At 45.2% G+C, this 26960-nt stretch overlaps 1 protein-coding gene across 1 annotated transcript; it reads left to right on the plus strand.

The window, feature by feature from the left end:
• Positions 1-26960, plus strand: SCNN1G (sodium channel epithelial 1 subunit gamma). Its single transcript, XM_037140468.2, has 13 exons — positions 1-118; positions 3310-3657; positions 5393-5705; positions 8960-9150; positions 9868-9971; positions 12243-12406; positions 20478-20576; positions 22159-22276; positions 22855-22933; positions 23015-23072; positions 23255-23316; positions 25221-25296; positions 25588-26960. The coding sequence occupies exons 2-13, from the start codon at positions 3341-3343 to the stop codon at positions 25966-25968; spliced, it is 1962 nt and encodes a 653-aa protein (XP_036996363.2). The 5' UTR covers positions 1-118; positions 3310-3340; the 3' UTR covers positions 25969-26960.

Raw genomic sequence — 26960 nt, forward strand, 5'->3', positions numbered from 1 at the left:
AGCCACTTAGGAGCCGGTGGCCACCGAGGCCCAGAGATGCTCGCGCTGTGCCCTGAGCAGAACGGAGCGTGACGCGATCGCTCACCCTCTAGCTCCTGAGCCTCCGGAAACGAGTGAGGTGAGTCCAGAAGGGTCAGGCCGCACCAGCTCGGGGTATTCAGGCGCCAGAGCGGCCACGGGGTCCCTCTGCTTCCCGGATGACTCCCGCGCTCTGGGTAGCTGTGATTGCCTCAGTTCGGGGATGCCTCCAGGTAGCCGGGTTGCTGGGGCACCGTCACAAGACATTTCGGTTCCAGCTCCCTTGCGTCTGCCCATGCCGTGGCCAGAGACACACAACTGGCGAGAGGGGTTTCCGAGCTCCTCAGAAACTGGGACCGGGATCTGGCATTGCACCTGCCTCTCTGCCCAGCACCTGCGCAAACCCCTTCCCAGCCCAGGTTAGAGGCGCAGACTTGACCGCGTTTGCTCCTTTTACCCTCTGGAGTGTTTTCTGTGGGGTGACTGCAGCTGCAGAAAGAAGCAAACACTTGACGCGGGTTGTTAAGATTCTCTCCGACCGCTTCAAGCCGGGTTGTCCATTGGTCTCAGAACAACGCCTGAGGGCTCTACTCTAGTTGGACAGCCGAGCTTGCACAGTCCCCTCGGAGGAGCTGGGGTCCCCTGAAGGTCGAATTCCCTCACTGGTATAGTGGATAGTCGAGGTAAGGGGTGAGCGAGAGTCTCCATCTTGAGCCAGGACCCTGGAATTTTAAAGGATCCTTTCTAACCGTGTGACCTGGGACAAGTTACCTAACCTTTCTGCACCTCAGTTTCCTCTTCTGTGAAATGGGGATAGTAGTAGTATCTTATATAATTATAATGAAGATTCACGAATGTAACGTGTAAAAAGAGCTGAGTAGGATGCCTGGGGGAAGAGTAAGGGATCAATAAATGACCTATGCTATTATTGCTTCCGATAGTAGTAGTAGTGGTTGTCGTCGTCATGGTAGTAGTATTACTGGAGGACTCTGGGGTTCAAATCCCAGCTCAGCCACTCTCTAGGGTGACCTTGGGCAAGCTACTAAACCTGTCAGTGTCGGTTTTATTTGTATAATGGGGGTAATCATGTTACCTGCTCCAGAAGACTGTTGTGGAAATTAAATGTGTTAATATCTGTATCTTGTTCAGAAGAGCGAGTGCTGTGTCAGGTACAAATCCTCCCACAAAAGCATCCTATTTAATCAAGCAGTACAACTTAATAGTAACTACAAACTTGCTTTGCTTTGAAGTTGAGATATTATTTATGCAAACATCTATCTGGTTTTTTGATGGGCAAGGTGGGTTTCACTGATATTGACAGGAGATCCATTGGACCCAAGGTCAGTTCTGGAGAGGGGGCCAATGAAGGGATCCCAGGAGTTGTCTTCAATGAGAAGGAGTGCTGGAGACAGCTTTCAGAATCACAGTTTCTGCTGAACATTCATAGAGGAGAAACCTTTTACGTAGCAGGACACTGAGCCTGTAACTAGGTCTTTAAAATGAACTCTTACTAACTTTTTGCCTTTGGATTATAATGAGAGAGGAGGTGGAAATAAGCAATATTTTAAATGAGAAAATAAATTATATTCCTCTTGCCAAGAGGCTAATAGCATAATTCTGAGGATCAGAGATTGTTTTTTCCTGTCAGCAGGATCATGTATATCTGTGGAGGTTTCAGAGTGGTCCGGCTGCTCTGGACCTCTCGCCTTCACCCTAGCACTCTAATTCCTTTATATCATAAACCTGAAACCCACAAGCATCATAAATGTGAAAGCCTCCCAACTTTGTCCTGGCTCCCATTTTCAGACAGTATTCCTTGGGTTTATGGGGAAGAAAAAATAACTAAAGTCAAGAATCCTGCCTGAAGAACTTAATGGAGAAAACTAAGGTCCTTGTCCAAGATGCAGGCCTGTGGGTAGCATGGGGACTCCCCTGTATATCCTAGAGTATGTCTTCATTTGCTTCTGTCATCAATGTAGGCATAGGGGACAGAATTTCCATATATCCTCCTCTTCCATACCAGTAGGAAGTGATCACATTATCTGTCCAGCTTTTGGAAATCAAATAGCTCAAAATCTCTTCTCTTTTCTTCCCACTTTAGTCCCAGGAACTGGTAATTCACTGCCTTGGGTGGGCCCAACACCCAGCACAATCTCGGCCCTCACAGGCATATATCATTGTTCTAATCCAGGTCCTTCACTTAACAAGTTGTGTGATCTTATGCAAGTTACTCCACTTCTCTGAGCTCGTTTTCCTTGTATGTAACATAGAGATAATAATACTATCCCTGAATCTACCTTGTTGGGTTGTTAAAACTTGAAATGAAATATACAGAGATTATGTATTTATATATATAGAAAGACTGTGTATATTTATGAGACCATATGTATTATAATCATGAGATGACCCTAGATACATACCCATATATAAATTCATTTCTAAAAAGAATGTCACTTCATGTTGTAAATTTTCCATAATTGAGATGCATCATGCACATTGATGAATGTGGTAATTTGCTTTCCAACACTTTCTCCCAAACAAAGCTCTTATTAAATCAAAATGTATTCTATCTTAGAATCGAGGAACTATGGCACAGCCCCTGGCAAATATTAAGTGACCAATAGGTGTAGGCTGTTGTTATATTACATGCCCTAGAAATACTAAGAGCTTGACTGTAAAGAGAAGAAATTAGGCAGAAATGAAACAGAAACTCTCTACTTTCAGTAAAACAGCTGAAGGGCTGGGAAAATAGGGTGGGAAGGTACTGAACATGATCTGAGGTGGCTGTCGGGAAATTCTCTTGGCCGATTTATCTGTCAGTATCAATTGCAAGATGCTTGCACTGTGCCAGACCCTAAGCTGGGCACCAGGGGACAGGACAAGCTAGGACTGCTGCCCTCCTGGAAATGACAAGACACAGGGGCTAATACTAGAATTACTGTAAAACATGCTATAAGGTTCAGGGGCTGGTCCGGTCGACCAGAGGGCCCCTGCCTGAAGCACCTGATGAAAGGTTTTTCAAACGTGTCCCATCATTCACAGGTTAAACCTCCAGCCTCCACACGCTGGGCCTTGGGGGCCACAAGTGGAGGAGGCAGCTCCTTGGCAGCTGTGGTGGCCAAAAAACAAATATTCTGGAGAAGGGGCCAAGGCCTTAGAATGCAGACTATCCAGCCCACAAAGGAAAAAAGCAAGGCAGCCTCTGAGGGCACATGGGTGCTGGGCCTGCATAGACATGCCAGCAGGCCTGGGGTATGTGAGCTCACATACTGTTCTTCTCTGCCCCTCCAGCCTGCCTGCCCTTCCAAGTGCCATCCTTAACATGGCTCCTGGAGAGAAGATCAAAGCCAAAATCAAGAAGAATCTGCCTGTGACAGGGCCTCAGGCGCCTACCATTAAGGAGCTGATGAGGTGGTACTGTCTTAACACCAACACCCATGGCTGTCGTCGCATTGTGGTATCCCGTGGCCGCCTCCGGCGCCTGCTCTGGATCCTGTTCACATTGACTGCTGTGGCCCTGATTTTCTGGCAATGTGCTCTCCTTGTTCTCTCCTTCTACACCGTCTCTGTCTCCATCAAAATCCACTTCCAGAAGCTCGATTTTCCTGCAGTAACCATCTGCAACATCAACCCTTACAAGTAAGAGGCAGGAGCAGGGGCCTTGTGTGGGGCCATGCCCTCTTTGGATGCCCAAGGCCCTCCTTGAAGGTGACATAATATAGCATGCAGACATGCTTTTTAGAGATTTGAATTCATTGCCAATGTTAGTAAATTTCCCCCTCCCAGCTTCTAAATCTGTATCAAGTTTTCAGTCTATTGGTGTCTTCTGAGGATGGACTGGCTCAGGGAAGGCAGAGGGGAGACTGCAAGGATCAGTTTTGCTTGGAGGTTAGACCTCGGATGAGCTATCACCCCCAGCCCCTACTCTGGACACACACACATATACACACCTGTGTACATGCATGCACATAGACTAGCTTAGCTATTTCTCCTGAATTCTTCAAGCTCAAACTTTCATGTTTCTGAGATGTAAGCTCAAGAATAACTCAAAAGTGGCACCCAGGTGACTTCCAGAAACATCTCAACTGCCCCAAATCCTCACCTGGGTGAACCCAATCGCACTAATTGAAATCATTGGGCTCTGGGCAGAATCAGCCCTTGATACTGCCCCATCATCTGCCACAGGACTTGTTTTAAATGGGTTACTGGTATCCTCAGAATTATTGAAAACTTGTCTGTGAGGCAGATCAGAATCCAGCAGAGTTTGTCATAGCAGGTATAGGGTGAGGAGAAGGGAAGAACAAGGGAGGAAGACTATCAAAGGGAACTAGCTGGGCCAGAGTTATCAATGAGTTAACAGCAAAACTCAAAATCCAAATGAGGTCTAAGACTCATTCCCCCACCTCAAAGTCTTTCTTTTTTCTTACTCCTCCCCTTTCTTCCTTTTTTCTACCTCCCTCCCTCCCTTTTGTCCATTATTTGTTCTCTAATAATCTACAAATTGTCACACACTGTTCTAGGATCTGTGGCATAAAACTGAAGAATCCAAACACAGTCTTTGTCATAATGGAACTGATGTTGTGCTAGAAGAGTGAAATACTAATACAATGAACACTAATAAAATTAATAATAGTTACCATTTAATTAAATAGGTAGATATAAAGTCATTGACTCTTCCCAGTAATTCCACTTTACAGATGGGGAAATGAAACACAAAAAAGCTAAATGCCTTGTCCAAGATGATACAATCAGAATGGGGAACTAGAACCCAAGTAGACTAGCTCTATCACTGTGCACAGAGCAAGGAAGAGAGAGAGAAAGGAGAGTTAAAAGGAAGGCAAGGATCGTTTGGTACTGTGAAAGATGGTGTCATTATGCTTCAGTCAGTCAACTCCTATATCACTCTTCTGTTCTTAGGGTTGTCAAGGTAAGTCACACCTATTCCCTCCCAGCACTGACTCGAGGAGAATCAGAGGGCAAGGGCAGAGGCAACTGTGCTGGGTGGAGTTGGAGTCTTCTCTGTGGGTAGACTCCCATTTAGCAGAGGCTGTATTATGGGAGGGACCTGCAGTCACCACTCCAGAAATGCTAGTCAGGGCAAACTCATCAACACATCCTGAGAACAAGCAGACAGTGGTGGCAGAGGTAAAGCCACAGGAAGTCACCCAAGACTACACAGGAGCTGCCCCTGTTTACTCAGGTTTGCAGTCACATGGGATGGGGCAAATTGTAACAGGCTTGTTGTCCCTGGCCAAGGGGACAGGAGCCGTGGGCACAAGGCTGACACATGTGGATGGAAAACAGCATGGAGAAGTACCAGCGTTGTGCCAGAGGGGCTTCCTCTCTCCCTGACTCCTCTTCCCCACCTTGGCAGGTACAGCACTGTGAGGCCCCTTCTAGCTGACTTGGAACAGGAGACCAGAGCAGCCTTGAAGACCCTGTATGGCTTCTCAGAGATTGAGTCTCGTAGGAAACGCCGAGAGGCAGAGACCTGGAGTTCAGCATGGGAGGGCACCCAACCCAAATTCCTCAACCTGATCCCACTGATGGCCTTCAGTGAGGGTGAGACCAGCAAGGCCACAGACTTCCTCACAGGGCAAAAGCGTAGAGTCAGTGGGAACATCATTCATAAGGCATCAGATGTCATGCATGTCCAAGAGTCCAAGGAGGTGGTGGGATTCCAGCTGGTAAGTATACATGCTCGTGTCTTGGGGCATGGGATGGGCTGGAGATAGTGGGTCCAGGGAGGTTTCTCCTTTGCCATTAGCCCCTTGGCCCCACTGGAGAAAACTCACCCAATTAGGGTGAATAGGCTACAGGCAACTGAAGTAGATGCAGGCCATCATAAGCAGAAAGCAAATGTCTTAGAAGGTGATCGGCAGTTCATGTAGCTCTCTCAAAGGACAGAGGTTAGGGAAAATCCAGGAACTTGGTAACAAAAAATTACGGAACTTCATTTCAGATACTACTGCTGGATTAAATAAGCTTCAATTAATTTTAGTCTTCTTGTTAACTCTTCCATAAATATGATTTTACATCTCATCTTGGGACAGCTTACTGGCCAAGTCTGGGTCACCTGTTGGCTCACAGAGAGTGAGGACCTTGATAGACAGCCTCAGAAGACTGTATCCACAGAGCAAAATGAGATTTCATCAAAGCAAAATTGGGGAACAGACACTAGAAAGAAGAAAATAAATAATCAGCAAAAACACCCAATGTTCCCAGCGTTGCTTGCCTTAATGAAGGGCTCTCACCCAACCTCTCACCTCTCCTTCTTAGTCTGATTTGAGGGGTTCAGAACAAGGAGCCATTCACCAAAAATGAGTTCCATTACCTTCCTTGACAAGCTCCATCACCATCCTTTTCTCTATGCCCCAGCCACCACTGCAGAAGAACTATATCTCTACAGCCTAGCCTTGAATGCTGATTGAGACCTCATGACTCCAGTCCCAGATCCTGAAAAGAATGGCCCTGTCTCTTAATCACTGAGACTTTTCAAATTCTTCCTGGGTCCTTTCATAAGATACACACAAGGTTCTTGATACCAAAATCAACCCTTTGATGTCTGTCATATAGGAGTTTTTAAGCCCTGCATGATGAGAGCATCTGGGATGTACCACAAGTTCCCCATAAAGCTCTCATAATATAATTGATTTTTAAGTATATTTTACTGATATACTTAAAAATGATTATGATATTACAGTTTTCCCAATTTTTCCCCTTTATACCCCCTCTGCCCTGCACCTCCCAACCCTCTAGCATTCCCCCAGCCTTAGTTCATGTCCATGGGTTGCACATATAAGTTCTTTGGGTTCTCTGTTTCCTATAGCATTTTTGATCTCCCCCCGTCTATTTTATGCCTGCCAGTTATGCTTCTTATCCCCTGTACCCCCCAATTCTTCCCCTTCCCCTGCCCACTGAAAATCCTCCATGTGATATCCATTTCGCTGATTCTGTTCCTGTTCTAGTTGTTTGCTTAGTTTTAGTTTTTGTTGTTTTTCTTTTCTTTTAGATTCATTTGTTGACAGCTGTGTTTGTTGTAATTTTACTGTTCATTTTTTAATCTTCTTTTGCTTAAATAAGTCCCTTTAACATTTCATATAATAAGGGCTTGGTGATGATGAACTCCTTTGACTTGACCTTATCTGGAAAGCACTTTATCTGCCCTTCCATTCTAAATAATAGCTTTTCTAGATAGAGTATTCTTGGATGTAGTTCCTTGTCTTTCATGATTTTGAATACTTCTTTCCAGCCCCTTCTTGCCTGCAAGGTTTCTTTTGAGAAATCAGCTGATAGCCTTATGGGCTCTCCTTTAGAGGTGACTTTCTCCTTTCCTCTTGCTGCTTTTAAGATTCTCTATCTTTAATCTTGGGTAACTTAATGATGATGCGCCTTGGTGTGTTCCTCCTTAGGTCCAACTTCTTTGGGACTCTCTGGGCTTCCTGGACTTCCTGGAAGTCTTATTTCCTTTGCCAGATTGGGGAAGCTTTTCTTCATTATTTGTTCAAAGAAGTTTTCAATTTCTTATTGCTGTTCCTCTCCTTTTGGTACCCCTATAATTCGGATATTGTAATGTTTGAGGTTGTTCCAGATGTTCCTAAGCCTCTTCATTTTTTTTTTTAATTCTTGTTTCTTCATTCTCTTCTGGCTGGATGTTTATTTCTTCCTTTTGTTCCAAATCATTGTTTTGAGCCCTGGTTTCCTTCCTGTCACTTAGTTCCCTGAATATTTTGCTTTATTTCATTTTGGGTATCTTTCATTTGTTTTTTCATTTTTTGACCAATCTCAATCAGTTCTATGAGCATTTTGATTACCAGGGCTTTAAATTCTGTATCTCAGATAGGTTGAGTATCTCCTCAACACTTAGCTCTCTTTCTGAAGCTTTGCTCTGTTCCTTCATTTGGGATATATTTCTTTGTCTTGTCACATCTGTTAAGTTGTAGGGGGGAGGCCTTAGGTGTTCACCAGGGCAGGGCAACCCTCCTTGCTGTGCTGTGGAACTGTCTGTGGGGGAGGGACTAGAGAGGGAATAATGCAGCTTGCCTGCTTAGTTCTAGCCAACTTTCCTACAGACTCTCATGTAAGACTGGGAGTTTCTCACACTGTGGCAACAGCCATAGTCCACAGTCAACTCTGAGTCTCAGTTTCCCATTTAGCCAGCCCCACCCACAAGGTCCGCTGCCTTGCCGCTGCCCTCAAGGTCCACTGCCTTGCATGGTTTCTCTCAGCTGGCCCTGCCCTTGCTGCAAGTCCACCATGGGTTCTTATTGGTTTGGTTGTTCTGGTTGACTGTTTCTTTAATTTCTTGGTAGTTGGAGTTCCATGCAGTTTGATTTTCTGGCACTTCTGGTTGTTTATTCATTTTAGATGAGTTGTTATTCTTCTTTTGACTGTGTGAGGAAGCAAAGGGTTTCTACCTATGCTTCCATCTTGGCCGGAACTCCTTCATTATGATATAATTTAAATGCTGCTCTTGCCAACTACTGTATGAGGTGGGAAAGGGTGAAATTTCCATCAACATTTTGTTGGTGAAGTAATGAACATACAGTGCCTCACCCAAGATCCCACAGAGAAGCAGTGTCAGAGTCTGGGCTACAAGTCAGAGTATTTGACTATGGATCCAATAGGAAATGGTGAGGGTCCTATAAGAACTCAGTAGCAATAATTAGCTGAAGCCCAGTTGTGTGGGAACCCTGAAGAAGGTGATTTTGCTTTTTGCCTGATAGGGAGTCACTTCTTCTCTACTGACCTTCTTTGTCCTTAAGGCTTAAGGATAATGTCCCTCAGCCCCCAGACATCAGAAGAAGCCCATCCTTGCCTAGGGACCCCTCCTGTTCCCCTGAGTATTTGGTCTAGAGTCTCAGTTTTTCATCCTTACAGTCCTTTTGAAGGCCAGTGATAGGGCTAATGGCTTCAGCCTTATGTCTCCTCTTATTCACAGTGTTCAAATGACACGTCCAGCTGTGCTGTCTATACCTTCAGCTCAGGAGTCAATGCCATCCAAGAGTGGTATAAGCTGCACTACATGAACATCATGGCACAGGTGCCTCTGGAGAAGAAAATCAACATGAGCTACTCTGCTGAGGAGCTTCTGGTTACCTGCTTCTTTGATGGGGTGTCCTGTGATGCCAGGTCAGGAGAGGAAGGCTGCTCTCTTAGCTCCAAGGACCAGTGGCTTTGAGCACCAGGGCCCTTGCATGTACCTGCAGCTCAGCTGTAGATCTTGCAGAGAAATGGTGCTCTTCCCAGGGGCCCTGCCCTTTGGAAAACAGTTTACAGAGGAACTAAGCTCTAGCATCAGTGAGGGGGGGAGAGGTGGTATAGAGTCAAAATATCCTTAATCCCATTAAATTACTCACAGTGTAGTAGATGGTGTACATAAAACCTTGTATATTGCCATCATGCATACATATGATTGAGAACCACTGATCTAGCATGGAGGGGGGAAGGGAGGGAGAAAGGTCTATGATGTGATTCCTTCTCTGAGGATCATGTCCTGGGACTGGGGATTGGAATTGAAAAATATCAAGTGTTGGCTGAGAACCTCAAGAGTAGAGGAATTTAGGGCAGACATATGGTGCAAGAAATACCAAGTCAGGATGGAGAAGGAGGTGAGAGGATTAAGAGGGAGAAGAGACAGCATAGAGTAGTTCTAAATCAATGTGTCAGCCTGGATGAGAGGTCTTGTTTGTCGTTCATGCGAGGAAAGTTGGGGAAAGTGAGTCCTCTTGAGCATCCATTGTTCACAAAAGATAGTTGGTGCGGTTAGCACTGCCCATTCTGACTTCTGCTCCAAAGCTCAAGCAATTCCCAGTACAGCCCCTTCTGACCCGTATTCTTCCTCCACAGGAACTTCACACTTTTCCACCATCCAATGTATGGGAATTGCTACACATTCAACAATAAAGAAAATGAGACTATCCACAGCACCTCCATGGGAGGCAGTGAATATGGTAAGGAAATCTGCCCTGAGGAGGTCCTGGGCAGCAAGACAATTGGGGTGCTTGAGTCCTACAGAAATGCAGGATCTCTGCACTTGGCCAGAAACCAGGGACAGAATGTGCCCTTTTGCAGTGTTTCCATAAGCATCTATGTTGGTTCCTTCTTTATTGGTATCTTTCCCCCTTTTTAACGTCTCCTCTCTACCTTTGAGAGAGCAGTAGTGACATGACTGGGATTTCTTCTCCTGGGAATCCACTCTAGTTTAAGCTTATAGCTGGAGTGACTAATGCTGGGCTGGCAGCTTCCAGATGGACTTAAACCCAGATATGCTGAATAAGAGGTTAGAGAGGCAAACACTGTACCTTGAGCTTGGCTACGATGACAGATTCTGGAGCCAAAACCCAGCTATGCCACTCACTGTGTGACCCTGTACATGTTACTGCACTCATCTACAGAGTGGGGACAATAGTAATAGCTCTGATAGGAGGCCATTGAGAAGACTGAAAATGTGTCAGGCACTTAGAATAAGACCTGATACACACTGGGTTAGTCTGCTAGGGCTGCCATGACAAAATATTACACCTCTCTTCCTGGCTAGCAAGTCAGCCACCTTCTCACTGTATCCTCACATGGCCTTTTCTATGTAGGATGCAGAGAGAGAGCTTGCTCTGGTGTCTCTTCTTCTTCTTATAAGGACACAGTGCTATGGGATTAGGGCCCACCCTCATGATTTCATTTAACCTTAATTACCTTCCTAAAGGCTCTAGCTCCACATATAGTCATATTGGGGATTAGGGTTTCAGCATATAAATTTTGGGAGAAGGAGACTCAATTCAGTTTGTAGCACACATAAGGGATGCAGTAAATGCTAGTTGTTGCTGTCATTACTGCTTGGCAGCTCTCTACCACTGCTGATGCTGTCACCACCACCAATAGTAATGTTACTGCCCATAGGAGTATGGGTACTCCTATGTCTACTGCTCCACACCTAGGTCTATAGAGAAGGCAGGAACTCAGCAGACTGTCCAGACTTATCAACAAAAAGGAATTCTTGACAGGTCCTAAGCAAACTGAATATGACTGATATACAAGATCCCTAGCCCTTGTTACTGTGCAGTCTGGGTTCATACCAAGTCTGCAGGAAACCATAATTCAGGGCACATACCTCAGTGGGAAGTAGCCTGAGAACTGGGAGCGAAGACTTGCTCAGCCCTGGTCTGCTCTATGTAGGCTGTGTGACATTAAACAAATCACTTTCCCACTCTGGGTTTCAGTTCCTTTATCTACAAATTGGAGAAGTAAGAATAACTCTCAAAGTTTTCTTCTTTCATTCTGGAGGCCCTGTTCATTCACTCATTCATTTACCAAACATTGATTGAGTGTCACTGTATGCCAGGCCCTCTTCCAGATGCCAGGAAGGCAGCAGTGAACCAGACAGATATCGTGTCTGCTTTCAGAAAAGTTGCATTTTAGTGAAGAGAGACATATAACAAATGAGTGAACAAGCACATAGACATTTTTCAGTTGTAAATCCTGATGAGTTCTATAATGGAAACAAAGCAGCAATACTGAAGAGAGAGGCACTGGGGTCAGGATGAGAGTTTGGTTTCAGATAAGGAAGTGCAGAATCGTGGATTGTTTAAAGATGAGAAGATCCGTGTCAAGGTCCACAGAAGAGTATTCTAGGCACTAACAAGTATAAGACCCTGATGTGTTCTTAAAACAGAAAGAACAGTGTGCTTGGAGCTTCTGGAGGGCAGGGGAGAGTGGACCAAATAGGGAGAGGTAGGGGAGCGGTGACAACAAAGCCTTGACAGCCAGTTGGGCTAATAGGGGTTAATGGATTTTATTCCATGGCATTTCACCTACTGGGATGCCACTGAGGATTTGGGGCAAGGAAGTGGCCTGATTGGGCTTCTGTTTTCAAAGGAGGGGCAAGACGTTAGTCCAGTGATCAGATACACCATCAGTGTTTCACCTCTTCACTGAGAGTTCTAGCAGCCACAGCACTGGAGGGTGCTCAGCAGAGCTCCCCACCTCATAGGAGCAGTTCCCTTATTCTCAGAAGAACTATGGGACTTACACTGTTTTTGAGCCCCTATTTTGCGTAAGTCAGGCACAACTCCTCCCTTTGTGGAGCTTCCAGTCCAGTCTGGTCTACCTTTCACCTCTGGGAATGCCTGGGCCTTGATTATGAGGCTCCCAGAGCAGTGAGAGATGTAGGCTGTCCCAGGGTATGTTCTCCCAGCCTTTGACCACAATGAGCCACCTTATCCTCCCAGGGCTGCAAGTCATCTTGTACATAAATGAAGAGGAATATAACCCTTTCTTGGTGTCCTCCACCGGAGCTAAGGTGATTGTCCATCGACAGGATGAATACCCCTTCATTGAGGATGTGGGCACAGAGATTGAGACAGCGATGGCCACCTCCATAGGGATGCACCTGGTAAGACAATATTCTGATTTTTGTAGACTTGGTGAGAAGTACCGTTTTTTTTTCAAGGACAACCAATGAGGTGCTGCTTATGGAAAAGAGTATTGGTTTCAAAAGGCAGTGTGGTCTTATATTTTTCAATGGTTACCCCACTGGTTGTTCCAGTAGTTACACTAAAGGCTGGCTTTGTATCTTGTGTATGGGTGAACAAGAACAGGATGCTGTCTAGGGAAAGAATTGAAGGAATCTCCCTGTTCCAAAGACAGACACCAGCATTTATAGAACCTGTGCTGGATGTGAGGCATCAGACACTAACTATACAACTGTCAATAATATAAACAGAGCAGGTTAGCACCCTTCTTTCTGGGCTATGTAGAGGTGTATGAGGCATGTAAGCCACTATTTAAAAGCTAGTGGAAAGTCACTGGGCAATCAAAGTCTATTTAGCCCATCACATTTACATCAATTTCACCTCATTTACCAAGAAACCTCTTCTCCCTGAAGTCTTTGACCTTCTCTGACCTCAGCAGGTGCTCAGAACACTCATACTTGTCAACAGAAGCACATCTAGGCTGCAGATGCCAATCCCTGAGTCAGCTGTGCCCAATGGGAGCAGAACAGCAAGATAGGAAGTGTCCTTCTTGTTTGAAGGCCTGGGTCTTTTATGCTAGTGTACCCCACTCTCTCACTCACTCTGATTCTCTCTTTCTTGGTCTTTCTAGTAGAATGACTCTTTTTTTTACTTTTTTATTACTGTTTACATTTAATATTATTTTATATTAGTTTTAGATATATAGCTCACTGGTCAGATAATCCAGAATGACTCTTAAGAATTTATTTAAGGGGAGTATATACACAAAGTATAAAACCCAAATCATAGCAAGGAATGCACCATGCAGATGTATCTTCCTTCCACCCCTATCCTCCAGTCCCCTCCTTCTTCTTACTGTTGCTTCTGTGTCTTGGCAAAGATGTAATAGTATGTATGTGTAGGTATAAGCATTTCTCCTTTTATGTAAATAATAATACTGCTATACCCCATTTTTCACTTGACTATAGCTTGGCAATTGCTCCTTATCAATACACATAGACTTGCCTCATTTTTAAAAAGATTTTATTATTTATTTTTTAGAGAGAGGAGAAGAAGGGAGAAAGAGGGGGAAAGAAACATTGGTGTGAGAGAGAAACATTGATTGGTTGCCTCTTGTACTTGCCTCAAACAGGGACTGAACCCACAACCCAGGCATGTGCTCTGACTGGGAATCAAACTGGTGAGCTTTTGCTTTGTGGGACAGTGCCCAACCCACTGAGCCAGACCAGTTAGGGCTGCTTCATTCTTCTTAAAGACCCAAATATTCCATTGTGTGGATAAATTATTAAGCAATTCCCTCTTGATAGATATTAGGTCCTTTTCAGGCACAACTGAAAGTAATAGTGTGATGTGATATGATGTGTTTTTGTCTGACTGCTTCCTAGAAGTTTGTCAAAGAGTATGTGCCTATGAAGCAATCTACACCCTCCCCAGTAATGTATCAAAGTAGTTGTTTTCCCACACTCTCACCAACATGGGTATTAACCACCTTTTAATCTTTGCTAATCTGTGAAGAAAAAATGGTATGTATTGTAATTTTAATTGACAGTCCACAGCGGCATTAGTTTTTACCTTTTTGTGGGAGGAAAATTCTCCTTGTGGACTGTTTGTTTATATCTTTGTTTATACCAACCAAACATCCCAATTAAACTTCTTAGCTTTTACCCCTGACAAATCTGTCCTCCAGAGCAGTGATTTCCAAATCTGGTTGATCATCAGCCTCAGATCTACTAAGTCAGAATCTCTGAGAGATGAGCCTAAGGACTCATGTTTTTACCAAACTCCAGTGGTTATTCCAAGAGATAGCCAACCCAGGAACCTCAGCTTTAGAAACTTGAGTGGTTCCGCATGAGAGGAGAAGGAAAGTGTATTTCCCAAAACAAAAGTAAAGCTAGAATGACACAAAGGCTTTGCACAGAGGTATCTGATGGCTTCATAGTAGGTTAGAAAGTGATATGGTGGACACTGGGGCTAATATATCCATCCATTATTTATCCACTCAACCAACATTTTCTAAGCCCTCCTATGTGCTAGACATTGGAACCACATCACTGCAAAGACAATTTCCCTGTCCCGTTGAAACTTAGGGTTCATCAGAGAGAGCCAATAATCAACACACAATTACACAGATGGTTAATCATAATCATCAAAAGCACTAAGAAGGAAAAAGGCAGGATGCATGGGAACACACCATGGGGATACCTGACCATGGGCTGGTTTTAATGGGGGGGTTTGGGGAGTCCCAGAAATGCTTTCCTGAGGAAGTGACATTGAAGTTGAGACAGCAGAGATGATGAACTGAAATGGTGGTATTCCAGAGCAAATTTGTGGCATCAGTGCCTCATGGTGTCCCATTAAAGGGCAACCCTGTACAAGAGATGCCATCAGGATGGTATTCTGGGAACCCAGCTGCGCTAAGGAGGCATATTGTTTAGGGGCTGTGTTCCAGTGTGGGAAGTTTATTCTAACATGAGAAGTATTGTATACCATCTTAGTTGCTTGAATGCTAATTGCCCCGACCTGCTCAAACTGTGGCTCGAAAAGACTTTGTGTTGCACTACTCATTGATTCTTCTGTTCACCAGCAAACCACCAAACTCCTAGATCAAAACACTGAACATCTCAAGTCAACCCTTCCCATGCAGTTTTATTTGCATGTTGAAAAAAGGCCTTGGATTTGCAGCATTTCCTTAGTTTATCCTTTCACCCTCTCCTTGCCTTCTGCCTCTCACGGAATCTGCAGACTTTGGGGGATGGGGGCAGTTACAATAGCTTGGAAAAATCCAAGAACCAAGGAATTCTTCTCTCTGGTTTTCTGCTCCAAGCTTAGAAATACCCAACATATTGTTAAGCAAATATCCTCTTTACCAGTCGTGGGTAAACAAAGACATGGGTGGGTTTTCTGCTATGCCTAATTTGAGATATACAAAATCAAAGCCACAGAGCAGGGTTAGTCAGCTCTAGTTCTGATTTATGAGCATTTACAATAACAAAAAAACAAAGATTACTAGGAGGTCAGTAGGGAGTCACTAAGACTAAGTCCAAACAAACTAGACTTCCTTCCTTTCTTATTGATATTTCATTTATTTGTTTGTCTGATGGGCATGTTAAGCTGGTAAACTCAGTAGCTAGTTAAGCAGTGGGTTAACAAAATGTCCTTCATTCACTGAGGGCCTGCTTGTCCAGAGCATTGGATATTCAGAGATGAAGACATCAGAAGAACATCTACCTTCAAAGATATACAACACACCCTCACAATGCAGTTCTTTGCTCTGTAGCAACAAAAAACTTCTTTGTCTTCTTTGTTCCCAGGCACAGTTCTTAGAAGATCCTCAGTAAGTACTGTTAGCTGGATAGATGGCTGGAAGCCCAGACAGAAGCTGATGGTGAAGGCTTTCTAGATGATGGATTCTTGAAGGACAAGTGTCAGACAAACACTGTCAAAGAGGGATAGTCCAGACAAAGAGCATGGCCGTTGCAAAGTGGTCACAGAAGGGATTTTAAGCTGTGTGGTGAAACCTTTTGAAAAATCACCTTGGCTGACTGTAATCAGGATATTGGAGGCAGAACATTTGAAGTAATTCTAGAAAGAAATGATACATAGTTCAGGGAATGGCTGTGGGAATGAGCCAAAGTAAATGGATTTGAGAGAGATTACACCATGGAAACAACAGAGTTTGACAACCCAGGTCAACAAGGAAGGGTCAGGAAAAGTTAGATTGATACTCAAGTTCTGGCTTGGACAGTGGGGTGGATGGTGGTGCCAGGCTCAGAATTAGGGAATACAGGAGGAGGGGTAAGTTTTGGGGGAGAAGATGACCACTTCCTAAATGTCCAGTAAGTATATGCTATGAACCTAGAGCTCAGGAGAAAATCAGTGGGGGCCAAGGAAGGTGGGTAAGGTAGTGTCATTCTATACTTGAACTCAGGACCCAAGAGAGAATGCAGCTGTTTAAGGTGTGAACAGAAATAAAATGGTGAAATAAAGGCAGAGAAGTAGGAGCAGAAACTGAGAGTTGGCATCAGATAAATATAGGAACAAAGTTTCAAAGAAGGTGTGAACCAAAGGGTCAAGTGCAATTGAGAGGTCAAGCAAGATAAAAGGCAAAACGTGTTGTTTTCTAGGTTTGGCAACCAAGAGGTCACCAGTGTTCTTTGCCAGAGAAATTTTCAGTGGAAGGAGTGGAATAGAAACCCAAGTACAATGGGTTGAATCATACATAGGAGAGGAGGAAGCAGGCAAAGGTGGACAACTCTCCTGAGGGTGTGGGGCCAGCCCTGGAGGGGGGAAATTTCGCTGTCATTGTAAACCCCAGTGTACACTTCTTTTCACAAGCGCATGTGCAATATGGATTAAGAGCTCATAGTCCACACCCAGAGAGCTGAGGTTCAAACATCAGCTTTGCACTTTGGTTGTTTAATCTCTGTGTCTCAGTTACTTTATCTGTAAAATGGGAAAGAAATGTTACTTCATAGGCTGGTGAGAATTCAGTGAGTTGATTTGCGTGAAGTATTTAGAATATTGCTTAGCATGTGCTCCTTAAATATTGACTATTATTTACATTTTTTTAAAAGAAAAAGGATGTGGAGAAAAAAGAGGGGCTGGGGAAATTTTTCCTTGTCCTTTGGGATCTTCCCTCCTTTATGAGTGAGACATGATCTTTTTCATGTGTAGAAAGAGCACTAATTATTTTCCATTTGTGGTGCAAATATCTCTCCGAGTTTGTCCTTTCCTTTTAGTTTTCTCTAGGCTACTTTTTCACATACAGAAACATCAAAATATTTACATACTCAGACATTTACATTAATATTCATGGTTATGAAAGATTTTCCCTCCTTGAGATCAGATACTGAGCTGAATTCCCTTCCAGTTATTTTATTATTTCATTTACTACTTGGACCCACTAGAATTTTTTTCTTCAGAAAGTGAAATGGTGATAGAATTTACTTCCTTCAAATAGTTAATAGTCCTTCCTTCATATGTTATTTCTTTTCTTCTCCATTGATTAAAAGTGTAAGCTTTATCATACACAAATAACTTTTATAATTTATTGCAATATAAAAACAGAACAAAAGAAAAAAGGGTCAAACCACCCATAATGCCATCTTGGGCATCCTGTTGTCACCTGGCTTTTCCCTGGCACAGCTCATAGCTTTAAAGACCTGAGCTCAGGACCCCTGTGTAGTTGCCTCCTTCCCCAGCACTCCCAGGAGGGAGTAATAGGACCTAATATGATAAAGATGGGTCCTGTTTCCCACACATACACCCATATACACACGTGAGTGTGTGCACACACATTCAGCAACACCTACACATACTTGTGTGTGCACATACACACATGCTTCCACACATACATAAGTATGCAGATATTCATGCATACTCACCTATATGTACACGTAACTTGCACACATTCACACACACACACACAGAGTCTCATTTCTGTGTCTATCCCTAGCACACAAGCCACAATGTACCCCTACCCCCCAACCACAGGGCAGCACTTCTAGAAAGCTGACAGTGGGTGTGGGGAAGGGGAAAAGTGAAAGGGAGGGAAGACGAGAGGGAAAGTGTTCTCAGTCCAAGTTCATCCACCTGAGGCTTTGAGAAGCTAAAAACCCCTATGCCACTCTGAAAAGTTCATTTGCCCTATTGCTTCAGAAGCAACCTGAATAACCCAGGCACTCTGAATTTAATAAACATCATTACAGAGTAAAAGAACATTGAACACCAAAAAAGCATAAAGATTAAAAGATAGTATCTCACCACAGTTGGTTTCCTAGAGGTGGCCTCTGGATTGATTCTCCAAGTAGAAGGAGCCCCAGCCACCTTTGCTGGCTGCATATGGCTTACCTGAGTGGACAGACCCTATCACCTCCATGCCCCCTATGTGGGTAGAGCTCATAACTGTCACTCTAGACTCTCAGGACAGCTGGCACAGCTCCATAGGCCTTGGAGACTCCAAGGACATCTTCCCAAGGAGGCTGGTGCTTGGAGAAGCTTGGAAGGTGGCACTGAATTGAGATGCCCTCACTGCTAGGCATCTCTGTTCCCAGTGCCCAGCCCAGTCCTGGCATGTACTAGAGGCCCTGAACCTATTTGCTCCCCAGCTATTAGAGGAATGAAGTAAGTGTGTTTGTTCTGTACTGACCCGGAAAGACGCTCACCCTTTATTGTTAATGAGAAGGAGAGACTGCAGGGCAAAGGGAATGTCTGCCTGTCTGTCTATCTGAGATCAGGATCTGATCTGTTGGAGTAGGTCCCCTGGGGAAGAGAGGAGGTCAGATGGCTACTTTCCCCTTCATTTGCTTCTGCTGTCAAAATGTTTTAAAATGAACACTGTAGGTTGCTCCTGAGGTACCTGCTATTACTTGAGGGAGACTACCGGGTTGGACTAGCAGATGAATTACAATACAAACAGAAAGAGATTCTTGCCTCAAAATTCTTGGTTCCTTTTCCCATCCAATTATCTTTCTCTGTATACAGGCACTCTTTAAACAAAAAAGAATTTTCTTCCTTCCCACAAATCTGTTACCCATTTTCTCTTTATCCCCACTCTTAGAAAAAAAAAAACTGTATGCACACACACACACACCCTGGAACCTAGCTATAAGCAGGTCACAATTTGTAGTACATTATTGTTCCCCCTTGGGAGACATTATTCTATTTTCCCCCTTAGTTGGACTATCTAGATTGTTTATTTGCAGTGACAAATATTAAGCTACAGCCAAATTTAGTAAGCCACAATAAAATATAATTTAATAGGGCTTGGGAATGCTAATGATGTTCTAACCTCCTCTGATCAGGGTATCATTCCACTCTGTTGGGCATTCCTTGGCTCTGTCTGAGAAAGTTAAGTTTCCCAAGTTAGTTTCTGGGGCCAGAAGACAAGGGGTAGGAAATGGTTCCTTTACTGGGATGAAGTCCCAAGCAGCACGCAGTCGCTGCTCATTTTTCTAACCCCTCCTGCTCCTCCCAAAAGATTCCCCAGTGGATCACTACCATTCTGAAACCAATTCATGTTTCTCAGCATGGCACAGGAGACAGCGTGATTTGGCCTTAGCCTCCCTCTCTGCCTTCATCTCTAGCAACTTCTCTCTGTTTTATCAATGTTCCAGCCACCCTGAAAGTCTCTATCCCTTGCTATTTCCTCTGCCTAATCCTCTTCCTCCATTTCTTGGCACATCCAGCTCTTTCTTCCATTCCATATGGAGCCAATGTGTTCCCACTTTTTTAAGATATTTATTTACTTACTTACTTATTTATTTTTAGAAAGGGGAGAAGAGAGGGAGAAAGAGAGGGAGAGAAACATTGATGTGCAAGAGAAACGTTGATGGATCACCTCTTGCACACCCCCAAACAGAGATCAAGCCCACAACCCAGGAATTGAACCAGTGACCTTTTGCTTTGTGAAAGATGCCCAACCAACTGAGCCACACTGGTCAGGCCCAGTGTGTTTTTCTTGGAGACATCTTCCCTAATCACTCCGACCCTTCTATCTCTCTACCCAGACTCATTGATCACTATCCAAAATTATCTTACTTACTTGATTTTTTTTAAGATTTTATTTATTTATCTTTAGAGGGGAAGGGAAGGAGAGAGGAAGAGAAACATCAATGTATGGTTGCCTTTCGTGCATCCCCTGCTGGGAACTGGCCTGCAGGGAACCTGCCTGCAACCCTGGCATGTGCCCTGACTGGGAATCGAACCGCGATTGTCTGGTTCGCAGGCTCGCGCTCAATCCACTGAGCTACACCAGCCAGGGCTTACTTGATTTTTTGATCATCTGCCTACCCCACTAGAATGTAAGTTCCATAAGAACAGGGAACTTATCTGCTTAGATCATTGTTGATTCCACAGTGCCCAGCAGGTGCTCAATAAACGGTTGTTAAGTGAATGCCTTTTCAGTTCCCAGGGGCTGTTAGCAATGCCCACCCCTGCCCCGATCTGGGTCCTGCGGGAGGCAGGGCTGAATGTGTGCTACTATGATTACAGACCGAGTCCTTCAAGCTGGGTGAGCCTTACAGCCAGTGCACAGAGGACGGCAATGATGTGCCCATCAAGAACATCTACAATGCTGTCTACTCCCTCCAGGTATGAGCTGGTAGGGACATCCAGCCCTGGGTTGTGGGCTGGACCCAGAAGACAAGGTTATATATAAGCTGGGGTGTGTCTGGGACCAGGAACTGTGTGAGAATCCTTGGGGTTCATCCAAACACCTCAAGAACAAATGATGCTGGCTGGTTCCAGTTCCCTTCAATCTGTCTGTAAACAGAGCTTAATTGATTCACTGAAGTTTGCATAGAACACAATGCATAGCTGAGTCAAGCCCACTTCCTGTAAAGGGTCTTGGCCAGTGAGGGACGACAGTCTGAGAGAGGCAACGGCCGAGGGATCTTGAGCTTGGTTTCCAGGCCCATTTGTGCCCCTCATTCACTGGTGGCCTTGGGCAAGTTGCACCTTCTGCAACAACCACAGGAGAGGTTGGATTGGATTGGAGGCTGCTAATTGGCAGCTCCAAGACTAGTTCCAGGCTGCACACCTAGTTTTTCTGGCCTGGATGCTATTTAAAAGTCAGGGAATTTCATAAGAAAATCAAAATTTCCAGCTTCTCCTGAAAAACAAGATTGAGGCTCTATTCCTGCAGGATAAATAGTGGGTGTGGATTAGGCATGTGTTCTGTGGTTTGCCACAGTCTGCACTAGCCCCTAGTACATGATCTACATTATAAGCCCCTATCAGGGTTTGAGTTTTCAACCCTTGAGTGTGATCATCTCCTATGCTTTGTCTCACATTCTCAGAGTCTGCAGTTTACGGCCCATGGGGGTACTCATAGAGTTGACAAAAATTATCCCAGCAGTATATAAGAACCAGACAGCTCTCTGCCCTGAATCCTCTTGCTTACATCAGAGCTGAGCTAAGAAGTGGTAGAGACACTAAGTGAAAGGAAACTGTTAGAGAATGTCTGCTTGGAGAAATAGAAATACAATCAAACTGATTTCAAGACCAAAAAACCAAACAAACAACCAAAAATAAAAGTAAAAAAGTTCAGCTCATTTGAAAGACACTCCTGGATATTATCTAATGAGAGGCTACCATGTACAAATACTTTACACATTTCAATTCATTCCATGCTCAAAGATGAAGACGCCAAAGCACCAGAGAGGTTAAGTAACTTGCCTGAGGTCACACAGCTAGGAGGTGGCATTTGAACTTGAGTAGCCTTCCTTCAGAGCCCCTGCCACTAACTTTTATGCTCTAAGATTCATGAATGTTGTGGTAGCTTTTGACTTCCAAGGACCCAGCATACAGGGCTTGGACCTGAGGATGGGAAAGCTGGGATTGTGTTCCCCTCTGCTTTCTGGCATCTGCTCCTATTTTCCACTTACCTCTTGGCTTGGTGCTCACATGATGGGAAATGGCCATCCCAGCTCCAGCTTCAACTGAGCCTGATCTCTACTTCTCTATTAGTCTAAATTCTCAATACATTTTCTAGTTTGGTCCCTTTAGAGTCAGGGAACATTCCTGGCCCAATTGACTATGACCTGAGGGTCACATTTATGTGGTCTTCCAAAGCCAGAGGGAGGTTGGCCCTCTGGATGAGGCCCATGTGGGCAGGGGCTCCCTGGTCTCCATCTGTGAGAGAGTTAAGGGAATCACTGGTCTCCTCTTTCAGATCTGCCTGCACTCGTGCTTCCAGACTAAGATGGTGGAAATCTGTGGATGTGCTCAGTACAGCCAGCCTCTGCCTCCAGCAGCCAATTACTGTAACTACCAGCAGCACCCCAACTGGAGTGAGTGAGACCCACCCTAACCTTACACAGCCCATCAGCTGGGTCAGCCCAGCCCCTGCACCAGCCTGTGCTCAGGTGCTCCCAGGCCCCTGCCTTGGTGGCCTTTTTTCTGGATGAGAATATCCAGAAAAATACCAATGCTTTCTGAGAGAAGTATTGGTAGAGAGATGTTACCCAGATTTTTACTACTGTCATCCAGCTTGGCTAGAATGATACTTTCAAATTAGGGACCAAGTGCTATAGCCCAGCCTGTGCTAACAGCTTGAGCACCTCTGTGAACTCCAGGAGGCAAGAGCTATTGATAGATAGTATTCTTTCATAGAGGCTCAGAAAGGTTAAGCAATATGCCCAAAGTCACACAGCTAAGGGAGTAACGGAGCCCAAATCAAGGGCTGCCAACCCCCTCATCTCATGTCCCTAAGCACTGCAACATCACAAAGCAGCATTTGTTTCCGGGAAGCAGGGTTTGTAGAGAGTAGCAGGAAAAATGACCAGGAAACCATGGGGACACCACTGGGGACCCCTAGGAAGGGCTCTATGGCCCTAATGCTTGTGCTGCCTTCTGCCTTGTTGCTCAGTGTACTGCTACTATGAACTGCACCAGGCTTTTGTCCAGGAACAGCTGGGCTGCCAGTCCGAGTGCCGGGAAGCCTGTAGGTGAGTGTTCTGGGGGAATGAAACAAGCAGGGCTAGGCTGGCCTAGGCCAGCCACACTCACTCTGTGCCCTCCTCCCTTAGCTTCAAGGAGTGGACACTGACCACCAGCCTGGCGCAGTGGCCATCTGTGGTTTCTGAGGTCAGTTCTTCTCCCCTACCTTCCTCCTCAAGCTCCTCAGCCTAGAGCCTGATGCCTGGTTGTATCATCTGGCATTGTGGGTAATTGTGGGAGGGGGCAAAAGGGAGGGGAGGCCCAGGTTGGGGGCACATCCGGCTAGTGTAAGGGTATTCCCCAGATCCCACTTTCTTTCTCTGTCACAGAAGTGGCTGCTGCGCATCCTCACCTGGGACCAAGGCCAGCAAATAAAGAAAAAACTCAATAAGTAAGTTGACCTCCACCCTGTTTCCTCTGCCTCAGCCTCCTCACTTGCTTCGTCATTGCCAGACCTTCTCCTTTTCATTTACTCATTTCTTTACCCAACAGATATATATTGAGCTTTTATCATGAGCCAGGCCCTGCTCTAGGCTTGGAGCTCTCAAATGCTTTCATCACAATGCACAGTATGAAAATACTTTTCCATTGTGGCCCATCGAATATGTAACTGAGATCTAAGCCTCAGGAAACAGCATTGGGGCAGGTTTTTGGATGGTGCCTACTAGTAAAGCCAAACCAATTACTTTTGCTCATTCCAATTGCTTAGAGCACAGTTCAGAACTGATTAGTGCTCACATCAGTTCCTAAAAAATTTGAATATCTCTTTGGTTGCAATCTGATACTTTCTATTCCATTTCACTTGGTGAAAGGCATGGGTCATGGCCCAGTAAATTTATTTCATGACTTCCTGATACATTTTGACCTAGTTGGAAAAATACTCCACTTCTAATTTCACTTGAATTTTCCACATTGAAATTCACTTACAAGGAGACTTTAGCAAAAATCAGCCAGGCCACTTTTCGGGGACCTCAGCAGATGGAAACAAAGGTTAGGTGGTGGGATTTGCATATGAACTCACATCTGCATGGGCTATTCCATCTCAATAGTGCCCAGCACCAGGCCTAGCCCAGCAGAAGCCACTCTGGCCTCCAACATGTACTAAATATTTTGTGCCAGGCACTTCGTGAGTGCTGTGTACAATGATGATGAACAGACACAACCCCTGCCCCCAAGATGCTTACAATCCAGTTATAAAGATACACTTAGGCCAAGCTTTGCAAATTGATGACTCCTACAGCTAGATCTAGCTCCGTAAAAGTAACTCATTACTTCCAGCTTTTCTTGAAAAGTCAAAAGTTCTGGCAACAGCAAACCTCCATTCTTGCATAGCACCAAAGGGCTTAGTAATAGCTGCTCTTCTGGAATACATTTGAACTTTCCAGCTTGCCACAGTCCTATCAGGAGGCAATTCAGTACAGCAGTTAAGAGCACAGACTTTGAAGTCAGATCTCTGTAGGTTTGAATACCAGCTGTGCCAGTTATGAGCTGTGTTGCTTTTATTTATTTGTTTATTTGTTTGTTTGTTTCGAAGGAAGGGAGGGAGAAAAGAGGGAGAGAAAATCAGCATGAGAAAGAAACATTAGTCAGTTTCCTCCCACACAGGCCGTGACCAGATACTGAACCCACAATGCAGGCTTGTACCCTGACTGGGAATCCAACTGGCAACATTTCTCTCTATGGGATGATGCCCAACCAACTGAGCTACAGCAGTCAGGGAAAGCTGTGTCATCTTGACCAAATTGCCTACCAATGCATGTCTTAGTTTCCACATCTACAAAATGGGGATGATTAAAACTGCCTACTTCATAAGGTTGTAAGAATTAAATGAGTTAATTCACACAAGGTTCTTGGAATAGTGCTTAGCAACACAGGAAGTGCCCAATAAATATTAGCTGCCATAATAGTTATTATCATTATTACCTATACCCAGCCTACCTCACTCATTTACATTACCTGCCTATCTCCTGAGATTGCAATCAAATAATCACAAATGTCAAAGCTTCACAAAGAACAGGGTGCTATGAGAGTCTACTTGGGTGGACTGACTTAGTCAGGAGGTTGGGAAATGGTTTTTGAGTAATGAATGATCTAAATAACCAGGCCCAGGCTGGAGATGTGCTCTGGGTGCAGAAGGAGCCCCGTGGGCCAGGGTCTGAGATTCCTATGAAGCTCAAAGCCTGGTTCATGCTGCAGGCTAGGCAGGAAGGAGATAGCTGTGCTGAAGAGTTGGTCACCTGGTAAAATGCAAAGGTGCCCAACTCACCTTGGCCCTGCCTGTTGGAATTTCTGCAGGACAGACTTGGCTAAGCTCTTGATATTCTACAAAGACCTGAACCAGAGATCCATCATGGAAAGCCCTGCCAACAGCGTGAGTAGCTCCCTCCTGCGACTTGTCCCGGGTCTGTGAGGGTGCCCATCTGCCAGGCCTCAGGGAGCTGAGTCAGATCACAGGGATCCAGCTGAGCTAGTAGGGACACCATAGGCCAGCCAGGCCTTGGATCAGTGTAGGCAGAGGAAGAGGGACAGAAAGACTGACCACTCTTTCCTTCAAACTTGTTCAGGGCCAGGGCTAGCCAGTTTTCTCTTGGGACTTGGGGTCCCTGCATGAGGCCAACTTGGGTGGGTCTGTCTTGATGGTGTGGCTTGGTCTTTCTTACAGGTTGAGATGCTTCTGTCCAATTTTGGTGGCCAGCTGGGCCTGTGGATGAGCTGCTCTGTAGTCTGCGTCATTGAGATTATCGAGGTCTTCTTCATTGACTCTCTCTCTATCATTGCCCGCCACCAGTGGCAGAAAGCCAAGAGGTGGTGGGCCCACAGACAGGCACCCACCTGCCCTGGGGCTCCCATGAGCCTTCAGGGCCAGGATAACCCAGTTCTGGACACAGACGATGACCTGCCCACTTTCACCTCTGCTTTGCGCTTACCTCCAGCCCCAGGGACTCAGGTGCCTGGCACACCACCCCCCAGATATAATACCTTGCGCTTGGAGAGGGCCTTCTCCAACCAGCTTACAGACACCCAGGTGCCAGCTGAGTCCTGAGGCAGGATGAAGAAGAAAGATCTAGCCAGGACCACCAACCATGGGCTGAGAATTTGGACGCTATCTCCTGCACACAGAGGTGACCTTCTGCACCCACTCTGCCTTTTCAGAGACATTGCCTATAAGTCTGCTTTGAACAATAAGATGGTGCCTGAGCATATGCAGGAGACCTGCTGGGCCCTTCCCACCAACACTCAAAGCCATCTCGATGAGACAGATCCTGCAGCGCAAACCCTTAGCTCATGTGCTCAGAAAGAGATGGAGTCCAGGAAGTGGTGCCTGATACAGTTCTTGACCAGAACTTTGGAAAGGCTCCAAAGACTCCAGTCAGGTTGGGGCCTAAGGACAGGACCTTGGGTTGAAGGCCTGACAGTACTGGCTGGTGCTAGGATAGGAGGAAGCTCCAACCCCACTAGAACAGTTTGTGAATGAACTGTTTTTAGTCACTGACACAGGGGCAATGTCTCCTCTGTGCCCTCAGGCTGGGACCTGGCCTGAGGTCCTCACAGTGTGTAGGAAAGAAAATGTGCTGCAGGGGAGGCCTGGGGATGTGACAGGAGGCTCTCATTCTGGGAGGGGTGGTGGGGCCATGTTCTGGGCAGCTAAGCCCCTTTCCCAAGCAGAAAGGAGCTAGTTAAAGGGCTTTGCAGGACACTCCTCTCCAGTGGTAGTCCAAGACATAAAGGATATATTCTGACAAACTGCTTTTCCTCTAATGCAGACTCCTCCACTGACAAGCCAACCACGCAAGACAGCCCACTCAGTCCCATAGTCACGCCCTCCAACATGACAATAGCTAATGTATTAAGCACAGAGTAGGTGTTCAGTGTCATCACAAGAACAGTGTACTGGGTGCTGTCCTAAGCTCTCACAGAGTTTAGCGTTAGGGATAACAAACTATGACCCTCAGGCCAAATCCTGTTTTGGCTTGTGATCAAGAATGGGTTTTTTTTTCCCTCCACTCTCAATGATTAAAAAATATTAGAAGAACA

Source organism: Artibeus jamaicensis, unplaced genomic scaffold (assembly GCF_021234435.1).
Source record: "Artibeus jamaicensis isolate MK-2021 breed Jamaican fruit bat unplaced genomic scaffold, CSHL_Jam_final contig_700, whole genome shotgun sequence".
Classification (NCBI taxonomy): Eukaryota; Metazoa; Chordata; class Mammalia; order Chiroptera; family Phyllostomidae; genus Artibeus; species Artibeus jamaicensis.

Coding starts and splice junctions, on each gene's coding strand:
- SCNN1G (XM_037140468.2), top strand. CDS start 3,341: ATGGCTCCTGGAGAGAAGATCAAAGCCAAAATCAAGAAGAATCTGCCT. Junction 9,151..9,867: donor GGGGTGTCCTGTGATGCCAG/GTCAGGAGAGGA, acceptor CTTCCTCCACAG/GAACTTCACACTTTTCCACC. Junction 23,317..25,220: donor ATAAAGAAAAAACTCAATAA/GTAAGTTGACCT, acceptor GAATTTCTGCAG/GACAGACTTGGCTAAGCTCT.